General features: G+C 50.7%; 1 protein-coding gene across 1 annotated transcript in view; it reads left to right on the top strand.

Annotated features, from left to right (window-relative positions):
• The window catches only part of Acsbg1 (acyl-CoA synthetase bubblegum family member 1), a 57,735-nt gene that overhangs the window by 11,167 nt on the left and 27,209 nt on the right, over positions 1 to 19,359 (top strand). Inside the window, exon 2 of the mRNA XM_055621991.1 lies at positions 7,556 to 7,656. Coding sequence (XP_055477966.1) covers positions 7,556 to 7,656 — 101 coding nt within the window. The remainder of the gene's footprint in view (positions 1 to 7,555; positions 7,657 to 19,359) is intronic.

The raw sequence follows: 19,359 nt of genomic DNA, 5'->3' as shown, positions 1-19,359 counted from the left end.
GGAAGGAAGGGAGGGAGGGAGGGAAGGAGGAAGGAAGGAAGGAAGGAAGAAAGGAAGGAAAGAAGGAAGGAAGGAAAAAGGAGGAAGGAAGAAACAAAGAAAAATTTGGAGTTAAAAGAAAAAGATGGCTTCAATAGGATTTAGAACTTGTGTTCTGACCTTTTTTATTATCCATCACATTTGTCACAACCCTGGAGATCTGATACAAAGTCAGGAATGGGTGGAGACGATCAGGAGATGCCCCACTTTCTATTGGCCTTCTTGTCCCTACCCTGTGCCACTCCAATCACCCGAGGGGCCTGGGATGGCCAGGATATCCTGCTGGCTGTGGACGTGAGCTCTGGAGCTTACCTTCCTGAGTCTGCACCTGAGTGCGTGTCTTCATCTATAAAGTGCAGACAGCAGCAGAATTTCATTGGGCTGTTGTGATGCATCCATAAAGATGCAAAACGTGGAAAGCGTTAAGCAACATCCAGTGCGCCCTCGTTACAGGACAGTTATGAGCACATACCATCCTTATATCCTTGTGCTTCCCTCTGCCCTCTCAGGCCTGGGATCCCAGCATCACACAAACTTTTATCTTACTACAGCAGAATTCTAGCCCAGGCCCTGAGTTGTCAATCACAGCCAAGAAACTGGGAGGCCTTTATCTGTGACATCTCAGAAAGTGGAGAGCCACCTCTCAGAGGAGAGCCAGGAGTTGCCTGAGGTCACATGGTCAGGGCAAAGCCTGGGCCAGGATCCAGAGGTTAGTGTCCAGAGAAGTCTGTCTCGGGTTTTACCAATTTGCTGGCCAACTGCTTTGAGTTTGGAGTGGACTCGGTTGGCATACTTATCTCCTTACACAGACAATTGGCTTAAGGTTGAGTACTTACTCAGGGTACTGCCAGCTGGGTTAAAAGCGAACTGGCTAGATGGCTGCCCCACCCACAGAGATGGGAACTGAAGCTTAGGGAGGATGAATGTTGGAGGGCGAGGCCTCTCAGTAAACAGCACACTCCTGCTAGGATTCGTTCAGTCGAGGGCCCTAGGACCCTGTTCCAATATGTTCCTTCTGGGGGCTCTGGGAATATCTTAGATCAGGTATGCCTTGTCCTAATCCTTTTCCAGAGACTACCCGTACCCAGCATATCTTTGCTTTGGCCCAAAGCCCTGTGCATGAGCTGGGAACCAAGACTGGACAGTGCACAGTCTGCGTCCCCGTACTGGCCTCCCTGCCCTACCTCTCTGGTGTTTCACGTGCCATCATCATGTCTTCTGCCCTACTCAACACTCTCTCTTTGCCCTCTCCAGGCCTGACTCTGATGACACCCCCTCTCCCAGTAGTCTTGAACACATACATGCTCATTGGCCATTAAACACATCACATCTCTAAGCCACATCCAGTTTGCTCACCTCTGCCCCAGTAGCCCACATGCCATCTGGCTCTGAGAAGGTGTTAAATCAATTTGCAAGGTAGGAGGGAGGACCCTTCCCCCCAGAAGCTGTCGGTCACTGAGACAGAGAAGGGTTATTTCCAATTCTGGGAGTAAGGGCTGATTTAAAATTCTGTTTTCTAGTAATTCTTAGTCCCTAAACGCTCAGTGCGTTGGACTAGCCAGCCAGCTCCAGGGGAGGTGTGACAGCGGGGGATCCTTCTCGGAGTGGTTCTTGGTGCAAGTGGTGCTTGCTGGAGGAGGCCTGTGATGGGTTTTTCACAGGGCTGCAAAGGGCCTTATGTATTTCCCAAGCTCCCTGATCCTCGTCAATTCAGAAACTATATCCAGCCATCCAGGGGGACTAAAAATTCAAGCATGAAGCTACCTTTGCCTTCAAGTTAGACAATGCCATCTGTCCTCCACAGAGAGACCCAGTGCTAACCCCAGCCATTTCTCAGCCAGCACTGTTGGGGGGAGTCAGAGCAGGAGGAAGAGTGGACCCCCTCGTTAGCTCTCCAGGTGGGAGGAAAGGCTGGAGACCTTTCATAGATTGGGTTGTCAATAGGGCCTGGACTCCTGAGGTCCCTCCTACAGGTGCCTGAAATACGCAGAGTATTTCTGAGTGCAGAAGCCAATGGATGAAATGAGAGGTAGACTTCTAGAAAGTTCTTAAAATGGCTCATCACCAGGTTTCAGAGTGAAGAATGAAATGCTCTGGGTATCGAAAGGTAGAGTGGCAGGCAGGGGCCGATTGGGAAAGAAGCCGTTAAAGGGTTAAAACTGGGTGAATTATCTTGAAAATGGGGTGCTGGTGGCTTTCGGCAGAGGGCCTTCTAACAGTCTCCTGCCACCATTGCTGTCTCTGTGCCCTGCTTCTGTGGGTAAATTAGGGTTTGAAATCTCCCCTTTTGCCTCCGAGCTCTCAGCTCAGCCTGGCAGCATTTCGGGTTTGGGGGTTGAGCTCCCTGGGGATAATTAAAGGTGAAGATAGGGTTGAACGTCTGTGGGGGGGAAGAAATAGAGAGATTAGGAGAAACCGCAAGGGCGGGGGGTGGGGAACCCTTGTTTTAAAGGTTCTAAAGGAGCCACTGCAGCTGCACAACTTCCAGGGTTTGGGGTGGGGGAGGGGCAAGGGGAAGCTAAGGGCAGGGTCCATGGATGAGGGCTTTCTGAGGTAGTCTGGGCAGAATGGTTGAGTTGGTGGCACATGCACCAGATAAACCTGTGTCCTGGCACCCTGGCATCAGATCCAGCTGTGGAAAGCCAGCTTAAACACGTCAGCTTCACCTCTCACTGGCTGTGTAATGTGGAGCAAACCTCTGGGCCTCCACTCACTCATCTGGAAAATGGGGCTATTAAGCCATTACAAGGTAGAACAGAGAATACAGAAAGCCAGCCCAGAACATTCAACAAAGTATGTGTACTCAGGAACTATAAAAATGAACCCTCCCCACCCCCCCCCCCCCAAAAAAAAAAAAAAAAAAAAAAACCAAACAAATTGAACAAACAAGTCAGTCTTCTGGTCCAACCCCAGAGGCCCCAGGGTGGGTTCCTAGGTATATGGCCCAGTAGAAGCGATTTCTCCAAGGCTCCGTCAGGGACCGCAGCCAACAAGCTGCCTCTAGTACTGCACTGACAGGTCCCTGTCCTGCTTTCCGCCCCACTTATGTAAGAAGCACAGAGGTGGGCAGCTGGGGCCCGTGCCATGTAGGTCAGAGGTATCTGGGGCCACACCTTGCCAGGAGCCCCAAGGCGGGCTGGGGCGGGTCCCCATTCATGCCCAGCCCTTGTGGCTCATCACCCGGAACCTGGGCCACTGCGGCAGCTGGTTCTCACATTCACCATGCCTTAGCTGCAGGAGCGAGGGGTGTGCAGCCCTGAGCCTGCTGCCACAAGGAAGAGTAAGGTGAGCGGGGAGCTTGGGGCAGAGCCTGCCAGGCAAGCCCTCTGCTGTGAGTCTCCTGTGGGGGTCTGTGGGATGGGAAGGAGGACTGGAGAAAGGCCTCATCTTTGAGACAAGGCAGTCCATATGGACCGAGAGGAAGCCAAGGTCTAGTGTACAGGGTGCCCGGATGGCAAAGTGTGGAGCCAGCCTTCTTTGGGGAGCCGAAGCTGTGTCTGGAGAAACCATTCTCTTCTCTTTGGGGTGTTCAGGATGCAGGTTGGCACTGAGGTGGCACCTTTCTTGAGAAGATTCTCAGGCTTTCTGGAAGGTTCGCCTTTGCCTCTAAGCAGAGAAAGATGAACACTTCAAGTGGCAGAAGCTAGTGAATATGGTCAGAGGTCTTTGCAGCACAGGTGTCCTGGGCATCTGACTGAGTTGCTCCTGCAGGTGAGCAGCTGGCATTAGGGAATACTGAGCCTGGAGCCTCGAGGCAGTTGTGAGCTTGTGTTGTTCCCAGATTGAAGGAACGTGTGGGTTTAGGAGGCAGTAAATTGCAGTCAGGTGCCCGTCCCCAGGAGTGGTGAGTCAGCCTCAAAGGAGGGCAACTGCCTCTCGCCCTGCTAGGCCTGGGCAGTGACTCATGCTGTGTCTCTGTTGCAGGGCTGTCTGGTCGAGTTGGCCCTCTCTGGGGCTGCGGTGGCTTTCCTCAGGGGACGCTGTGACACACCCTCTGAGGTTCTCCCTCTCTGCTGGGTGAGCTCGAGGGGTCCCCACCCCGCAGGGACCATGCCAGAGGTGCTTCTTCTCAGGTCTGCCAGCTCCATCCTGAGGACCGTGTAAGGAACCAGGGTCCCACCATCCTCCTGCCTCCGGCCCCATCGCCGTCCCCACCGGGCAGTACTTAGCACAGCACCCGAGTCCCAGACCTGGGTTTAAGGGTCTGGGACTTTTCACCTACTCACGCCCCAACCCCTTCTCACTGTCCAGCCTTCTTACTTCTCAAGAGATCCGTGACAGTTCGCCAGGAATAGTGATGACAGATGACCGCACGGAGCGCTTTTCCTAAACCATCCTATAGCACAGGACATGGGTTAGGAAATAGCTCGGGTCCACAGGGTGGTGTGAGCACGGCGTACAGCTTGAAAAGTCAGTTGAGCCCCAGCAGAGGGACAGACTCAGTGCTTGGCTGTTTCAAGAACACATCAATCGGGCTACTGCCGAGGGCTAACTGGGAAGAATGAGTGACAAGAACATATAGGAAATGGGTTGTCATGAGGGAGTCACACAGCGGGCAAGAGCTCCCTTAGCTTATGTGTCACATACAGGGATGATCCAACCAATGTTTATTGGGCTCCCACAGCGATTACTCATAGCCAGAGAACAAAGGATGAATCGGGAATGACCCTTACCTTCCAGGAACTTCCCTGTGTGACCTTCAAAGACCAAGCTAGAGGGTATCAGGGGAATCTAGAGGGCTTCTTGAAGGAAGAGTTAGGGAGGCCAGGGAGGATCCGCATCCAAATGGTTCCCACTTGTTCTGCTGTGGCAAGCCTGGATGATGAGATGAGGTGGAATGAAGGGTGAGAAGAAGGCGGCAAGCAGGCTCTGCCACACGCCTCTGCCCTCTGTATCATATCAAGCTGCTCAGACACACCTAGGCTTTCTTGTTTCCTGTGCACCTGGGGAGATGGCCAAGGACCCTGGGTTTGCTTATGTGAGAAGACTGCTGGGCGAGAACACACAGCCTCCTCCCATCTTGGAATTCTTCCTCCTTGGAATTGGAAACACAGATGGAGGAAAGTCAGCTCAGGCGCTTCTCCTACCATCATTGATATTTTATTGGGGTGACTTCCTCCTCCCGGGAACCTGCCGGCTTCCAGAGCACTGATTTCAGGAGGAGCTTACTTTTCCACAGTGACAGGCATAAACCACAGGCTCTTTACCTCATTGCTATCTGGAGTGTCATCTTACCTGCTGGGCTCAGTCACTGGTCGCCTGTCCTTCTAGGAAGAACAGAGAGCCTAAAGGAAAGCCCCCATTGTTTTCCCTTTAGTGCTGGGGGTTGAGCATGGGACCTCACACATGTTTGGTGAGTGTTCTGCCACCCCAGGACTCTTTTGGAGAGCTGAAGAGTAGGGCTTTGAGGAAAATGTGAGCCGTTCCATTCGGGGCTCTCTCTCCTGGCTTTACCTATAGTTGGAGCCCTCTTGTTTCCTATTCTGCTATTTAAAAAAAAAAAATGCTGCCTTGCTAGAAGTCAACATTGACAGTGGCAAAAACTGAGGCAGGAAAGAGTTAAAAACACACAAACAAAACCTGAACTTCCTCCAGCAATGACAAAGGAGACAAGCTGTAGGAGGTAGAGCTGAAGTCTTTCCTGGGGGTGGATCTTGTTATCCAGCTGAAGCCACTTCTGCCATAGTTAGAACCCTGCATGAGCAGGAGGGATTTCTCAAGCACTAACTCGGGTGATAGCCTTTTGAAGGGACTCAGTTTCCAGGGCCCTCGCTAGGGGAAATCAGCTCAACTTGTCTGGAAAATTCCTTTTTGACTTTTTTTCTTAACCCAGGTACCCCAAATTCTTTAAGCCCAGGACAGGAGGGTTGAATATCACCCTCTGTGGGCCAGCTGCAAGGGTAAGTGAGGTGTCCCCTTCCACCAAGTCCTGGAGGAAGAACAGGGTCCACCTGAAGGGAGGGAGAGTAGGCTGGTTAGCTGGAGAGTTTTCCTTCGTTGGGTACCAGACCCAGGAAGAGGTGCCTCCCCTCTGTAACCAGAAGGCTCTCATCAGGATAAGCAGCAGGTGGCTGTCTTTTCATTTCCTTTGTTTAGCTTTGTGAAAGCCAGAACCAGTTTGCCCAAATTTAATTGGGAGTGGAAATGCCTTTAATGGTGGACCTGTTTCGTGCTGCCTGTTAAGATGGAGGGAGATTACAATTTTGTGGCTCTCCAGTCTGTGACTTTAAAGATGGACAGGGCTTGGCCCTGTTGGCCAGGCCCCATCTCTTGAGGATCCAGCTCACTCATGGATTTGTTTGTCCCCAAGTGGAGCAGCTTCCACTCAGCAACTCTAGAGAACAGTGGTGTGACAGATACCCCCAAGTCCGGAGATCCAGAGTATTCGGAAACCTTGGCTTTGTCATCCTTTCCATCCTCTCTGGAGCAGGTGTGCACAAGAAGGAGCCAACTCAGTCCTCCCCTCCTGTGCCAGGTTGTCCTAGCAACAGAAGGGATGCTCCAGCCCTGTGGTCCAGGCCTTACTCACAGTGTGCACCTAGAAAGGACCATTTCAGTCGTCTCCTTCTTGCCCATCCCATCCCTCTCCCTTCGTAACTTCCTATGTCTTTTGCTTTAAAACGTATCTCAGGTTCTTAAGCAGACTGCTGCCAGGTGGGCCTGGGTGTGCTCGAAAACTTAGTTTGAGCCTGCAGTACCAGCAAGGAATAAGGCCGAATGTACAAAGCAGGTAATTGGCCTGGCTTCCTGGGAACTGGGCAGGGATGGGGCTAACCCCACCCTGACAAACAGATGGGACTCCCTGGAGCCAGGGTCATGCCCTCAGGGCATGTATGACCAGCAATACAGGTTGTCCACAGCCCACTTCCAGTAGGTTCTATTTACATGGCTATGACGGTGCTGTGTCCCTGGTGTTGTACAACCTTTTAGCCCTGTGTAGTCCTGAGGGTGTGGATTGAAATACCCAGGAAGGTGATGTGTGGCCAGGTAAACCCTGGGGAGGACTGGGGCTGAGGGGCTGAGGGACAGGGAGGCCAAGATGATGACAGGAATCCGCTTACTCAGAGCCACCCTGCCTGGGAGACTAGACGGAGCTAGGACAAGCAGAGCCCCGGGTTTTCCTGGCCCATTTCTTCTGCGTGGGGCAATCAGTCAGCATTGCAGGCAGACACCATGGAGGAGGACGCCTCCAAGAGTTCTAGGAATGTCCACCCTGAGCCTCTCCGGAACTAGAAGGTGTGAACAACGACAGGGTGGGGGCTTCTCCCAACCCTTAAAGCCGATACTCTCTTAAAATGGAGGCTCAGAATCTCTCAAAGCCAGAGCCCAAACCTTTTCTTGCCTGAGTGAGGACACTGAGGCTCAGAAGGAGACATAAACTCGCACAGGGACACACAGCAAATGACAGCGCAGCAGGATTTGATCTCATCTTCTACGGGGGTGGGCAGTTGGTGCTGGAGGAAGTGTGATAGAACACAGCTTGCTCTAACCAGTGCTCCCCATCTCCCCCCACCAGCTCCTTAACTGATGGTCGGACACTCCCCAAAGAGTCCCCAAGCCATGGTCTTGAGTTCTCCGCTCCAGAGAAGACCAGGGCTGCCTCGTTGGATGCAGCAGGTGAGTTTGCACGCGTGGAGTGTTTGTGGAGGGAGTTGGGGGGGGCTGCTGGGATCCACAGAGAAGAATGCTGGCTGAAGGGAAGGGTGCATGGAAATCTTGCTATGTCCACCTCCCAGGGACCCCATCTAACCCTTCATTCGTGGCTGGCACAGCTGCCATCAGAGCCGGGCCTGGTGGGAGGTCACAGGGGGCTGGTTCCTTCCTCGGTAAGGTTGGGAAGGAGGCCAACAATGGGAAGACCCTAGCAGGCAGGGCATGCTGGCTTAGGCTGCTTAAAGACTGAAGGATGGGAAGGGGCCCAGCCAGATAAGCAACACCTTGGGAGTTTGGGCCTAGTTAAGCTGGGGCATGGGGCAGGCAGACGTGTGCAAGCTAGCATGGTTTATTTTGGAAGCTAGATCGTCACATGCTCTCACAGTGACCTTCCCCTCAGATAAATGTGCCTCAAGGAAGGCAGTTATCATGTACCCTGAAAATTTATCTGGATGATAATATTATATCGTTGCAGCATTTGTTCGTGTTTATTGGGTATGGGACAATATTGTAACAAAAACAGATTTCAAAATTAAAAAAAAAAAAAACAATGAAACAATAGGTAGCCAGCTCAATGGCTCCCACCTTCCCACTATCTGTGCTGTCCTTGGGACCCAGCTGTCCCTGGCCTGGGTTGAGCTTTGTGTTGCTGGTCTTTCCAGCAGAGATTTTGCTGGCTGTAGGCTCCTCCTAGAGCAGACAGACAGACGGCCCAGCGGTCACCCCACTCGGTGGGCCTCTAAGTGGGAGCTGGTTGGCCTTGAGGACAAGTTGCCGTCAAGGGTCTGTATTTCAAGTGGCTGCACGTTTTCTCGTATGGGAACCCATTTGGGTTCATCTCTTTTCCTCAACGTTGAAGCATCTACAATTCTGGGAGTGTGCGCGTCAGTGTGTGAAGTGAGACAAGGCAGAGAAGAAGGAGCCATTTCTAAGTCTCTGAACCAGAGTGGTGTTAGAACAATGAACCAAACAGAGGGTAAGAGGCCCATGGCCTCTGTCCCAAATAATTTTGCCTTGTATATCTGCTGACTGGATTTTGCTGGATTTTCAGAGAGGCTGAAAGACAAGGCCCAGGTTTCTCTGCTGTGTCACAGTATTGTCATAGGCTAGAGGGAGGTAACTATGGCCAGTTTCATCAGGGAAACTGAGATATAAAGACATAATTATTTTAGGCATAATAGCACATACCTGTAGTCTCAACCCTTAGAAGTCTGAGGCAGGATAATTGTTCCATGTTTAATGCTACCCAGGGATACATAGCAAATTTTCAGCCAGCCATGTCTCCAAATAAATATAAAGTAAAATAGCCAAAACACAATCAAAGAAGTGTAATGCAGACAGGCCCTGGACAAGGTCTCTGGGCACTTCATTCTCCAGCCCCTTCACTACGTGGGCTTACAGCCAAGCTGTGTCTGGTGGCCTTGGCAAGAGTCTGGCCCGAGGGCTAGAGTGTCTTACAGGGATTTCCCTGCCTCTAACATACCCCCTTGCCAGAGGTAAAGGAGAAGGAGCCAGACCATGCCCTGATTTCAGAGAATGGCAAAAAGCAGAGCCAGCATGAGGCCCAGGCAGCTTTTACTGGCACACTCCTGGGAGCCCAGGCACCTCACTAGCCTGTTGTCCTCCATCCGGTGCCCTCTCCCTGTATGAACCCAGCTTTCTTGTGCAGTTGCTTCCTGAGGCGCTTGAAGGGCAGGCGCCAGAGCCAGTAGCTTAGGCCAGGGGAGCCCTAAGGCTCAGCGGTCCCGGAAGGAGGTGGCAGCACTGGCATCCCTACAGTTGAAAGAGGAAGAAAGGGAGCTGATGAGGGAGAGCTCCGAAGGGCATCTGGCTTCCCTGGGAGGCACAAGCGATGCTAGCCTGTGGGCCTCAGTTGCTCAACTGGAATCACAGCCATGCTTAGGCCTGCAGCTGCAGGCACAGATCAAAGCAGGTCTGAACAAGCTGGGCAAGGAATCCCAGGGAAGGTCCTGTCTGCAGTGCCATCTGAGTATCTGGGGACAGGCAGGATAAGGAGAGGGCACCGGAGTTAATGTACGGTGGGGTTCCAGGAAGGGACAAAGCCACCACAACTGGTTTACCAGGGCTGTGGGGGTCTGTCAGGGACAGGCCAGTCAGCCCTGGCTACACTCTCCGCCTTGGGTTCTGGGCTGCAGGGAGGCTGAAGTAGGTGAGCTCCATTCCTACCCTCCACGGAGTTCCAGCCTCTCTGCAGACAGACTCTTGAGGTCAACATGGACAGAAGAAGCCAAACCTGCTGCTGAAGGGCTGTGGTTAGTGTGGGCATCCTAGATGTGAAGGACATTTTGCTGTGTTCAAACCCTTACTCCGTCAGGCTGGAAGCTGTGCGTGTGTGTGTGTGTGTGTGTGTGTGTGTGCGCGCGCGCGCGCGTGTGTGTGCGCATACGTGCCTATATGTGTAAGAGAGAGAGACCCCAAGGGGGCACTCTTAGGGCTATAGAAGGTGCAGAGAACATGAGGAGGGATCAGGATAAGGCACGTAGGTCAGACTGAAAGCAGACAGTGGTACATTCCAAAGGCCTGGGAGGGGCCTTTGTGGGATTCAGACAAGATAGAAAGACCCATAATCCTCTTGCGCAGCGCATGCATGCAGCTGCCCCTCGTTGGACAGCCCTGTGGCTAAGCTCCTGGTAAAGCACTTTTTCTTCTTTCTAGCAACAGAGGGGAAAGGTGCAGGAATCCCTTCCAGTGGAGAAGAGGAACTTTGTGGAGAGGTTTAGTGATCTTCAAACAGGCTTTTCTCTGTTTCTCTCAGTGTGTGTGTCTGTCTGTCTCTCTTGCATCTCACTCTGTAGCCCAGCAGTCTTTGAATCTGGTGTCCACCTGCCTCAGCCTCCTGAGTGCTGGGATGAATGATGTAGGTCTCTGCAATCAGAAGTGATTTTTATCTGAGCCAAACAGCTGACTAGATGTAGAACAGAAATTCTAACAGCCCATTCTGTCTTTTTGGGCCCTAGACCCTTGCACACAAGAGTCAGGCCGGCCCCAGCCTCCAGCCACATTCAGCTCTACAGAGCTCCTGGATTCTCGCCTTCTGGAGTCAGGGTTCAGCGTAGGCCCCTCAGAGGCTCCTTGGTCTTCTTGAGTTCCCAAGAGGTTTGAGGGTCCTACACTCCAGTCCCCAGGCTCCCAGGGAGCAGTGCTGCCAAGCGAATTGCTGGAATCTGACCTCCAAACAAAGGCAGCCTTGTGCTGGGGCCTGAGACACATTTCTTTCAGGCCCTTTCTAGGTTAAACATGAACCCCAGCTGAAGAGGGGGTGTGGGGACCTAGGGAAGGTAGCTGCCAAAGACACAGATGATAGAGACGCTGACTCGGGTAGCTTTCCACTCCCTGCCCCTGGAAAATCGCCAGTCCTACTGGGGACCTCCAAGCTGAGGATTGGGAAGTGTGGTATTTAGCTCAGTTTGGTCCCCAGGCCAGGGAGGACCTCTGAGGCCCAAGAGATTTGTATCATTTCCTAGTCCCTTACTCTTATCCCAGGAGCATGTGTTGGGCCCAGGCTGGAGCAGCGGACTGGAGAGATAGAAGGGTTTCTACCCTCATCTCGAGAAGCTCAGAGCCTGAAGCTGGGAGCCAGGAAGGGACCCTGATGTCACTTTGTGGGATTAGGATTGGGGGAAGTGGGAGGAGCTTCCCTGAGGTCTGGAGAAATGGTGGAGGTGCTTCCTCATCTATGAAATGGAAACAAAAGATAATCCTAGCCTGTCAGCCAAAGACACACCTGAAGGGTCCTTGGAGAGACCTTTTCTGGAGTCAGGGTACTTGGCTTCTCCTGGACATTCTTCAAACACTGCTTTATATCCTGACCCTCCGCCCTCTCCTGGAGAATTTCCCTTTCAGGGCAGGTAGAAGAGAGTTCCAGACTTCATTCCTCTGTGGAAGGTGATCTCAGCCTAGGCAACTATGTGTCTTCCAGGCTTAAACCCTAAAGCAATAACTGGAGGAGGGGGCTCATAGCAGTTAATGTGTTCATGCCGTCAGGGAAAACAAGGCTCAGGGGTGGCATCTGCCTAGGGCCACTCTGCCCTTGACCATCACAGGGAAGCCTAATGGGCAGGGTGGCCAGCTTCAGAGTCTTTCTTCCCAAGCACAGAGAAACAAAGCCATTGGACTTTTAGCAGACTAGTCTACACCATACACCGAGGTCTGAACGGGCCACTCTGACCTACGTGCCTTGTCCTGACCCCTCCTTCTGTTCTCTGCACCTTCTACATCCCTAAGAGTGACTCCCATGGGGTCTCATCATGTGATTCCCTGAGTGAGAAGACATCCTGGGACTGATTCTCCACAGGTCACTGGGGGAGGGGGAGGGGAGGAGATGCTGGGCCATGCTGTGAGGCTGCTCTGGTACCAGTCACGTGGTCTTGGAGAGACCTCTACGGCTGGCCTGAGAGCCCCTTGTCCTGACTCCCCTCGCCCCTACCCCCACACTTGGCTTCCGAGGTTGGCTATTCCCACAGACTACAGGAAGCACCCCCAATCCTCACCCCTGTCCACCCCTCACCTTCTGCCCCAGTGCTGGTGTTTTTCTCCTCCCGAGCCTGTTTAGAAGCCTTTGTTTCAAAACTCCAGAGCATACACCTCCCTGCCTGCCCAGTACCCTTTAGCACAATGAGTGGATTGACAATTGCCCTGCCAGGGTCAGGCCAAGATAAGAGGCAACATGAACGATAGTAGAAGGAACGGGAGGCAACAGACAGTGTGAGGGGACAGGAAAAGCCCACTCCACGTGCCCAGAAGCCTGGCTCTGGGGTAGGCAGTACCAGTTAGCTGTGGAACTGTGGCTTCCAGTACAGACTTTCTACTAGCTTGGTTCCATTTGCAAGGCAGATGGAGCCTTATTAGTCCTGTCTGGAGTCCTCTCTAGTGGGGATCCTGGCTGCCTGGCTGGGTGATGGCGATCTCAACTGGCTTCTAGCTATAAAGCATGGCTATTATTCCAGCACTAACTTTAACTTAAGCATAGCAAGGAGCTGACGGTTATGCCCACCCCTGTTGGATTTTGAGGGGTATGGCAGCCCTAATTTCTTCATTCCCTAAGTCTTCCCAGGCTCTAGCACACCACCCCAGTGAGGGAGACAGATGTACTCACAACAAGCCAGAGCTGGCTCATGATCTTTCTCTCCTGTATGGCTCTGAGCAGCCTACCGTACGTAGCCCACAGACTCTGACCTACCCACCCTCTATTCACTGTCCAGTCTTCCCAGCTATTGGACATAAGACAAGTGCCAGGACCAATACAGATGGTGTCCCAACCCTGCCTTTTACTTACTTTGACTTTGGTTCATCCATACCTCGCCTGGGATTTCCGTCTCACAAGCATCCTCTCTCTCTCTCTCTCTCTCTCTCTCTCTCTCTCTCTGTCTCTCTGCCTCTGTCTCTGTCTCCCTCTCTCTCTGTGTGAATTTTAAAAAAAATGTCTATGTATTATATATGTATAGTGTTTGTATAGTATGGATGTTTGTACATGTGGATACATGTGTGTCTATGTATTATGTATGTATAGTGTTTGTACAGGTGCATGAGGATACATGTATGTGCAGAAGCCAGGGTCAATGCTGGGAGTCTGCCTCTACTGCTCTCTACCTTACTATTTTGAGACAAGCTCTCTGTGTGAACTCAGATACGCAGATTGTACAGACTGACTTGTCAGTAAGCTTAGGAAAGCTACCTCTCTTCCCCCTCCCTGCCCACAGTGCCAGGCTTACAGATAACCTCCCACCATGTCTGGCTGTTTTACATGGATGCTGGAGATTTGAACTCAGGTCCTCATGTTTGGATGGCATCTCCCCATGCTCCAGTTGCTTCTGTTTTAGCTTGATGCAATAACTATGAGTATTTTCTTGTATCATTAAATATTTTTAATACCTTATCTTAATGACGATATAGGAATCGCTGATTCCCATGATGCATTGTTCCCTATTGGACGCTGGGGCTATTTCCAACAGAACACAAGAAAGCACACCTCCATAGCCTTGCTCTATGTGTCTCACTGCTTCGCTTGTGCATCATGGCGGACTCCAGGGACTCCTTACTCCTTCTGGGGGACAGCACTGCCAGCCACTCTTGGTGTGCCCTACGGTGTATGGTGCCCGTCCCAACAATGGAGCCTGGCCATGGCTTTGCTTGGCTATGCCTTTGCTGACTTGGGTTCAATCCTTCTAGGAGAGTCAGGAGCAGGAGGTGGCATGTGGGTGAGATGGCTTCAGGAGATGAAATGCTATCTATGTAGAGGACAAGGGACGGAAAAAAAGTATAAAGGTCCCAGTTCCCCTCTGCCAGGGGAACAAGCAGGCTGCTTGTGCCTGCTCCTTGTTTCTTCCCATTTCATGTTCTAGGAAGCAGCGTCTAATACCTCACCACCTCAGCATGCCTGCCTGTTCTCAGCTTGCTTGTCCCTATCTCAGGTCGTCTATCCTGGTTTCAGTCAGGCACTTCTGGGAGGGAGGGAAAGAGGGGAAGAGCTCTGGCTGGGTTACTCATCGCCTACATGAAGGAGTCCAGCTGGACTGTTTGCCTACACAGTGGCACACGGGCATGGGAACAAGCCTGAAGCTCTGTTCTCACTCATATGGCCAAGGGAGCACGACTACCACCCAAGGCCCAGCGCCTGTGGGCAGGGGTCCTTCTGAGTGCTCTGCCTTGCATTTAGCACACCACACCAATAGCTAAAAACCCAGGCTCAGACCTTTTAACTTGTTGCCCAGACACATTCCCTTGGCTATAGGGTTGGGAGTCAGAGGAGGGCACAGTGTTAGCACAAGCTTGGGAGAACTCCAGACCTGTTTGCCCCTCTTTCAGTTCCCAAGTCCAAGGGCAGACTTTTCAGCTGGTGCCAGAAGCCCAAGAGCCAGACTGTGGTAGACTCAAGCCAGAGAGACACTGGCTAACCTAAGTCCCACCAGGCCCCATAGTTGAGGCTTGGCTTGGTGTTTCCTGCCTTTGGGTCGTTGGGCCTGCCCCCACTCCCACCCCCGCCTGCATTCGGATAATACCATGCTCTGCCCTGCCATCATACCTCAGGGACCCAGTGGAGTGGAAAGATAATCTTAGATCTCTTTGCCTGCTAGAATGAGAGGTCACTAGCCATGTGCTAGGAGGCCAACTTATTCTTCTATAGAAACCTAAAGGCTTCTACTCTGCGTCAGGCTGCTGCTACTCGGGACCTAAACTGGAGGCCACCTGATTTGGCAAGCAGGAGAGGCAGGCACAGCTATGGCTCAGCACGCAGTTAGCTTGGGTGCGGGCAGCATATAAGCCTTGAAGTAACAGCATATGTCTCTATAGAAGAGTGGAGGGTCTTCTCACTAGAGTCACAGCATGCACAAAGGTACAGAGGAAGGAGGAAGAGGGGCCTGGAGGTAAGGTAGGGTGGCTGAGGCTAGGATAGCTAAGGGAACCCTGTGTGAGAGGGCCTGTCAGAGTCTCAGGAGCTTGAAGAAAGATCTTGAGCAGTTCTGATTTGGGTTTAGAGAGGATATTTTGGAAGCCTGAGGAATGTGGGACATGTTATCAACTCAGAGTCCAAGGTTACCAAGTCTGTGGGCAAGAGTCACTATCTCTTCCCAGAGGAGATATGGGAACCATATTTATGGTGAAGCCCGCTCTGAGCGACAGCACACCAGAAGAGGGGAGTGAGAGTGTCAGGCAGTGTGGCTCTGGGTCCCAGGTCTGTCACTCAGCTCCGCTACCACTTACCCTGCCTGAGACCTAGAGCTTTAGGAAGGCGACAGAGGGCTGTGGGCATACAAGATAGCACTCAACTCATGTGTCCATGGTCACCGCTTCCCGGGAGAAGGATAACTGGGTCTCAGGGAGGGGAGGAGGCTAGCCCTTTCTCCTTAGGGTTCCTTTTCTGACTAAAGGGCCTACTGGCCTAACTGGGCCTATGGACAAAGGGGGCCAACAGATTCATGTGCTACCTAGGAAGCCCTGTTCTTGTGGTGTGGTTCCCCAAGGCCACGGCTCTGGCCTGTTTCATGAAACAGCTGGACTAAGAGGGAGCTGAACTGCAGACCAACCAACTTCCTCTGTCTTCCCTTCAAGAAGGGGGTAAGCCGAGCATACAGAAACAAAGGCATAGGCTCTGGGAGCTAAAACAGGAACAAGACAGAAAATATTAGATGAAGAACTCTGTTCAAAAGTGTGCATTAAAAATTTAAACATGGGGGCTGGAGAGATGGTTCAGTGGGTTAAGAGCACTGGCTGCTCTTCCAAAGGAACAGGGTTCAATTCCTAGCACCCACATGGCTGCTTATAGCTGTCTGTAACCCTAGTTCCAGAGGATCTGACAACCTCACATCAATTCACATAAAATTTAAAAATTAAATAAATGATTTTTTAAAAATGTAAACATGGCTAGGGCTGGAGCCCAGGGTCAAGAGCACATTCTTAGAATGTGCTTGAGTTTAATCCAAAGCATCAAATTCCCTAGCACCAAAACAAAATTTTAAAGACACTTTTTTTCTGATCTAGTAATTCTACCTCTAGAAATCTGTCCCCCTAAAGAGCCTGGGATAGATGATTTGGTAAATGACTATATTTGATCTGACCCACATAATTTTTTTAAATAAAAAGAAATAAGTAAAAGTTTTTTAAATGTTCAAAAAATACAGGTAATATATTATATATACAACAAATCTAAATATACACATATATTTAGATGTCTGGGAACTCTTGGTCTCTGTTTGTCTTAGTTACTTTTTTATTGCTGAGATAAGACACGACTGAAGTAACTTATAGAAGAGTATTCCATTTTGAGCTCACGGTTCCATAGGGTTAATGTCCATGACTATCGTGACAGGGAGCATGGCAGGAGGCAGGCAGGCACGGTGCTGAAGCAGCAGCTGAGAGCTCACCTCTCAACCCACAGACACGAAGAAGAGAGGGAGCTAACTGGGAGGTGAGGCCTTCTAGAAACCTTCAAACACACCCTCCAGCGGTATGCCTCGTCCAACAAGGCCACACCCCCTAGTCCTTCCCACACAGTTTCACCAGCTAGGGACCACGGATTCAAACATTCGAGCCTGAAGGGACCATTCTCATTCAAACCACCACACCATTCCTACTGGGCCTCAGATCCCACCACTAAGGAGCAGAGCCCTCTTTGGTGCAGGACACCCTCTTCCATTTCTTCAGTAGTCCCTGATCCCTGTTGCCTCCCTAGCATGGAGGCTTAGGGGCATAATTATTGTCCTTGCATTATAGATGTCCCCCTTAAAGTTTTTTAACTGACAAATTCAAAATGATGTCTTTATGGTGGACTGTCTTAAAACATGCATATAGTGTGGAATGACTAAACTGAAACTGTTAACATACATACTACATCACAGACGAAGTTTTCTGCACTCAGAACACAGAGTCTACTCAGCCATTTTTACAAAGGTGTGTTGTTACTAACTGTACTCTCTCAAATGTTTTAGCTCCTCTCAGACTAGAGACATACCACATTGTTCAGGGCCTCCATCAAAGGCAAAGGAACTGAAGGTACAAATAAAAGCTCTGAGTCTCAAAGAAAGCAAAAGGAAATTAAGTCTGGGCTGTGGGTTCCATGGCAAGTCTCCGGGAGCTCATTCATTTATTATTTATTACTATGTATTATTTATTATGATGCTGACACATGAGCCACAAAGTCTCATGGGCATGTTGGGTTTTCCCTCCTTTGTTATTACTCAAACGGCATGATCTTTCTCTCCCCAACCCTGCTTCTTTTTGAATGAACACTAACTGCGCTGATGAGCTGTGTTTGTGGCTTAGTGTAGGCTATTGTATAAGGTGTGTCCCCAGCAGCGCACAAAAACAAAAGCAACCCAACTACAACAACAGCCAAAAAAAAAAAAAAAACAAAACTAACTCCTTTTTGCTATGTTTGAGTAGGAGGCCACCCATTTTTACAGCACGGGCTTCTGAGCCATTTCATTTTTCTTCGGGAAGTATTCCATTTTTATTATCAAAACAAGAGATTATAAGTGCTCAGCGTTAAGCCCCTTGGTTTGGCTGCAGACGCAGAATAGCAGCGGAGCGCTTGCCCTAGCACGCACGAGGCCCTGGCTCCCATCTCCAGCCCATGTAGAAAAAACAAGAAAGAAAATTCTTGGCTGGAGGGAGGCTTTAGCAGTGGATCACAAGACTACAGCTCACCTCTGCTCCTCTGGGCAGCTAGGGAACAGGTGCTGTGGGGCCTGGGCTTCAGGAGGAGATCATCGAAGGAGACCACTTTTTTCTGAGCCAAGCAGTCAGAAGATTCTGCCTCCTGTGGAGGGAAGAGAACTTCTAGTAAGACAATAGCTGGGTACCTAGTTCCACACACACCAAACACACTGGCTTCTGGGTCCTTGCTCTATTTGGAAGATCAACAGTCTTAATTTTTTTTCTTCTTCTTCTTGAGACAGGGTCTCATGTAGCCCAAGCTACCTTCAGACTTCCTATGTCTCTCAGCATGACCTTGAACTTCTGACCCTGCTATCTGCACTTCATAAGTGCTGCTTTTGTAGGCATGTGCTACCTCACTTAGTTTATCCGGTGCTGGAGGTTGACTTCCACAGCTTTGTGCATGCTCGAGAAGCACCCCGCCTGCTCGCCACATCCCAGCCCTCCACTCATTGTTTTAGAAGCAGCTTCACCATGGTATAGTTTATAGACTGTTTAATTCACCTTTTGTGAGTATGAATCCAAAGATCTTATTTATTACGTGTATGAAGGTTGGGTCGTGAAGGTTTCATGTTATGCAGGCGGAGGGCAATGTGCAGGACTCAGTTCTTCGCTTCCACTGTGAAGGTTCTAGGAACTGAACTCAACTCATTAGGCAAGTGCCTTTATCTGCTGAACCATCTTGCCAAGCCTAATCGAACAATTTTTAGAAATTTACAGAGTTGCATAATCAACTCCATAATTCACTTTTAGAATATTTTCATCAACTCCAAAAGATACCTTAAGTTCGTCTTATGGTTCTTCCCATTCCTGCCTCAGGCAACCAACTCATCTTTTCCTAGATACTTCTTATAATTAGAATCACAAGACACATGGCCTTTTACATCTGGCTTCTTTCACTGAACGTGGTTTGAGCTGTCTCCGAGTTCTAGTCAGAATCAGTACTTTGCTCCTTCTTAGGATGGAAATGAATCTCATTGTATGGCCTTTAGCCATCTCTCTGTGGACATCTGAGTTCTTCTCCCTCTTGAGCTGATAAACAATATTGCTATAAGCATCCACATATGAGTGTTTGTAGAGACACATGTCTTTGTTTGTCTTGGATCGATACCTAGGAGCGACAGTGCCGGGTGCTGTGGTGACTCTAAGAAACTGTTAAGCTGTCTCCCGGTAGCGCTGTGCCACAGCCTTCAGTGCCCCTCATCCCTGCGCTGCCTGAACACTGCTCCTCTGCTCACTAACCCCTCCTACCTTCCATAATCACAGTATAGCCAAGAGGAAGGTAACTTAGTAGGATCACATCAGGGAGTGTCAAGGTCAAGGTTTGGAAGCCAAGTTACCCTGATTCTCTGCAGTCCATCCTTCTTTAGCTTTCTGGTCCATGGATGGAGCCTGCAAAAGGCAGAGGCAGAGACTGGGGCTGCCGGCCTGGGGCTGCAGGACAGGGCTCACACCTCCACCTAAGAGTAATGGGCTCCAAATAGCCAAAACAGG

This window comes from Psammomys obesus, unplaced genomic scaffold (assembly GCF_907164565.1).
Source record: "Psammomys obesus unplaced genomic scaffold, mPsaObe1.curated_primary_1811, whole genome shotgun sequence".
Lineage (NCBI taxonomy): Eukaryota > Metazoa > Chordata > Mammalia > Rodentia > Muridae > Psammomys > Psammomys obesus.
This window is presented reverse-complemented; position numbering and strand designations above follow the sequence as displayed.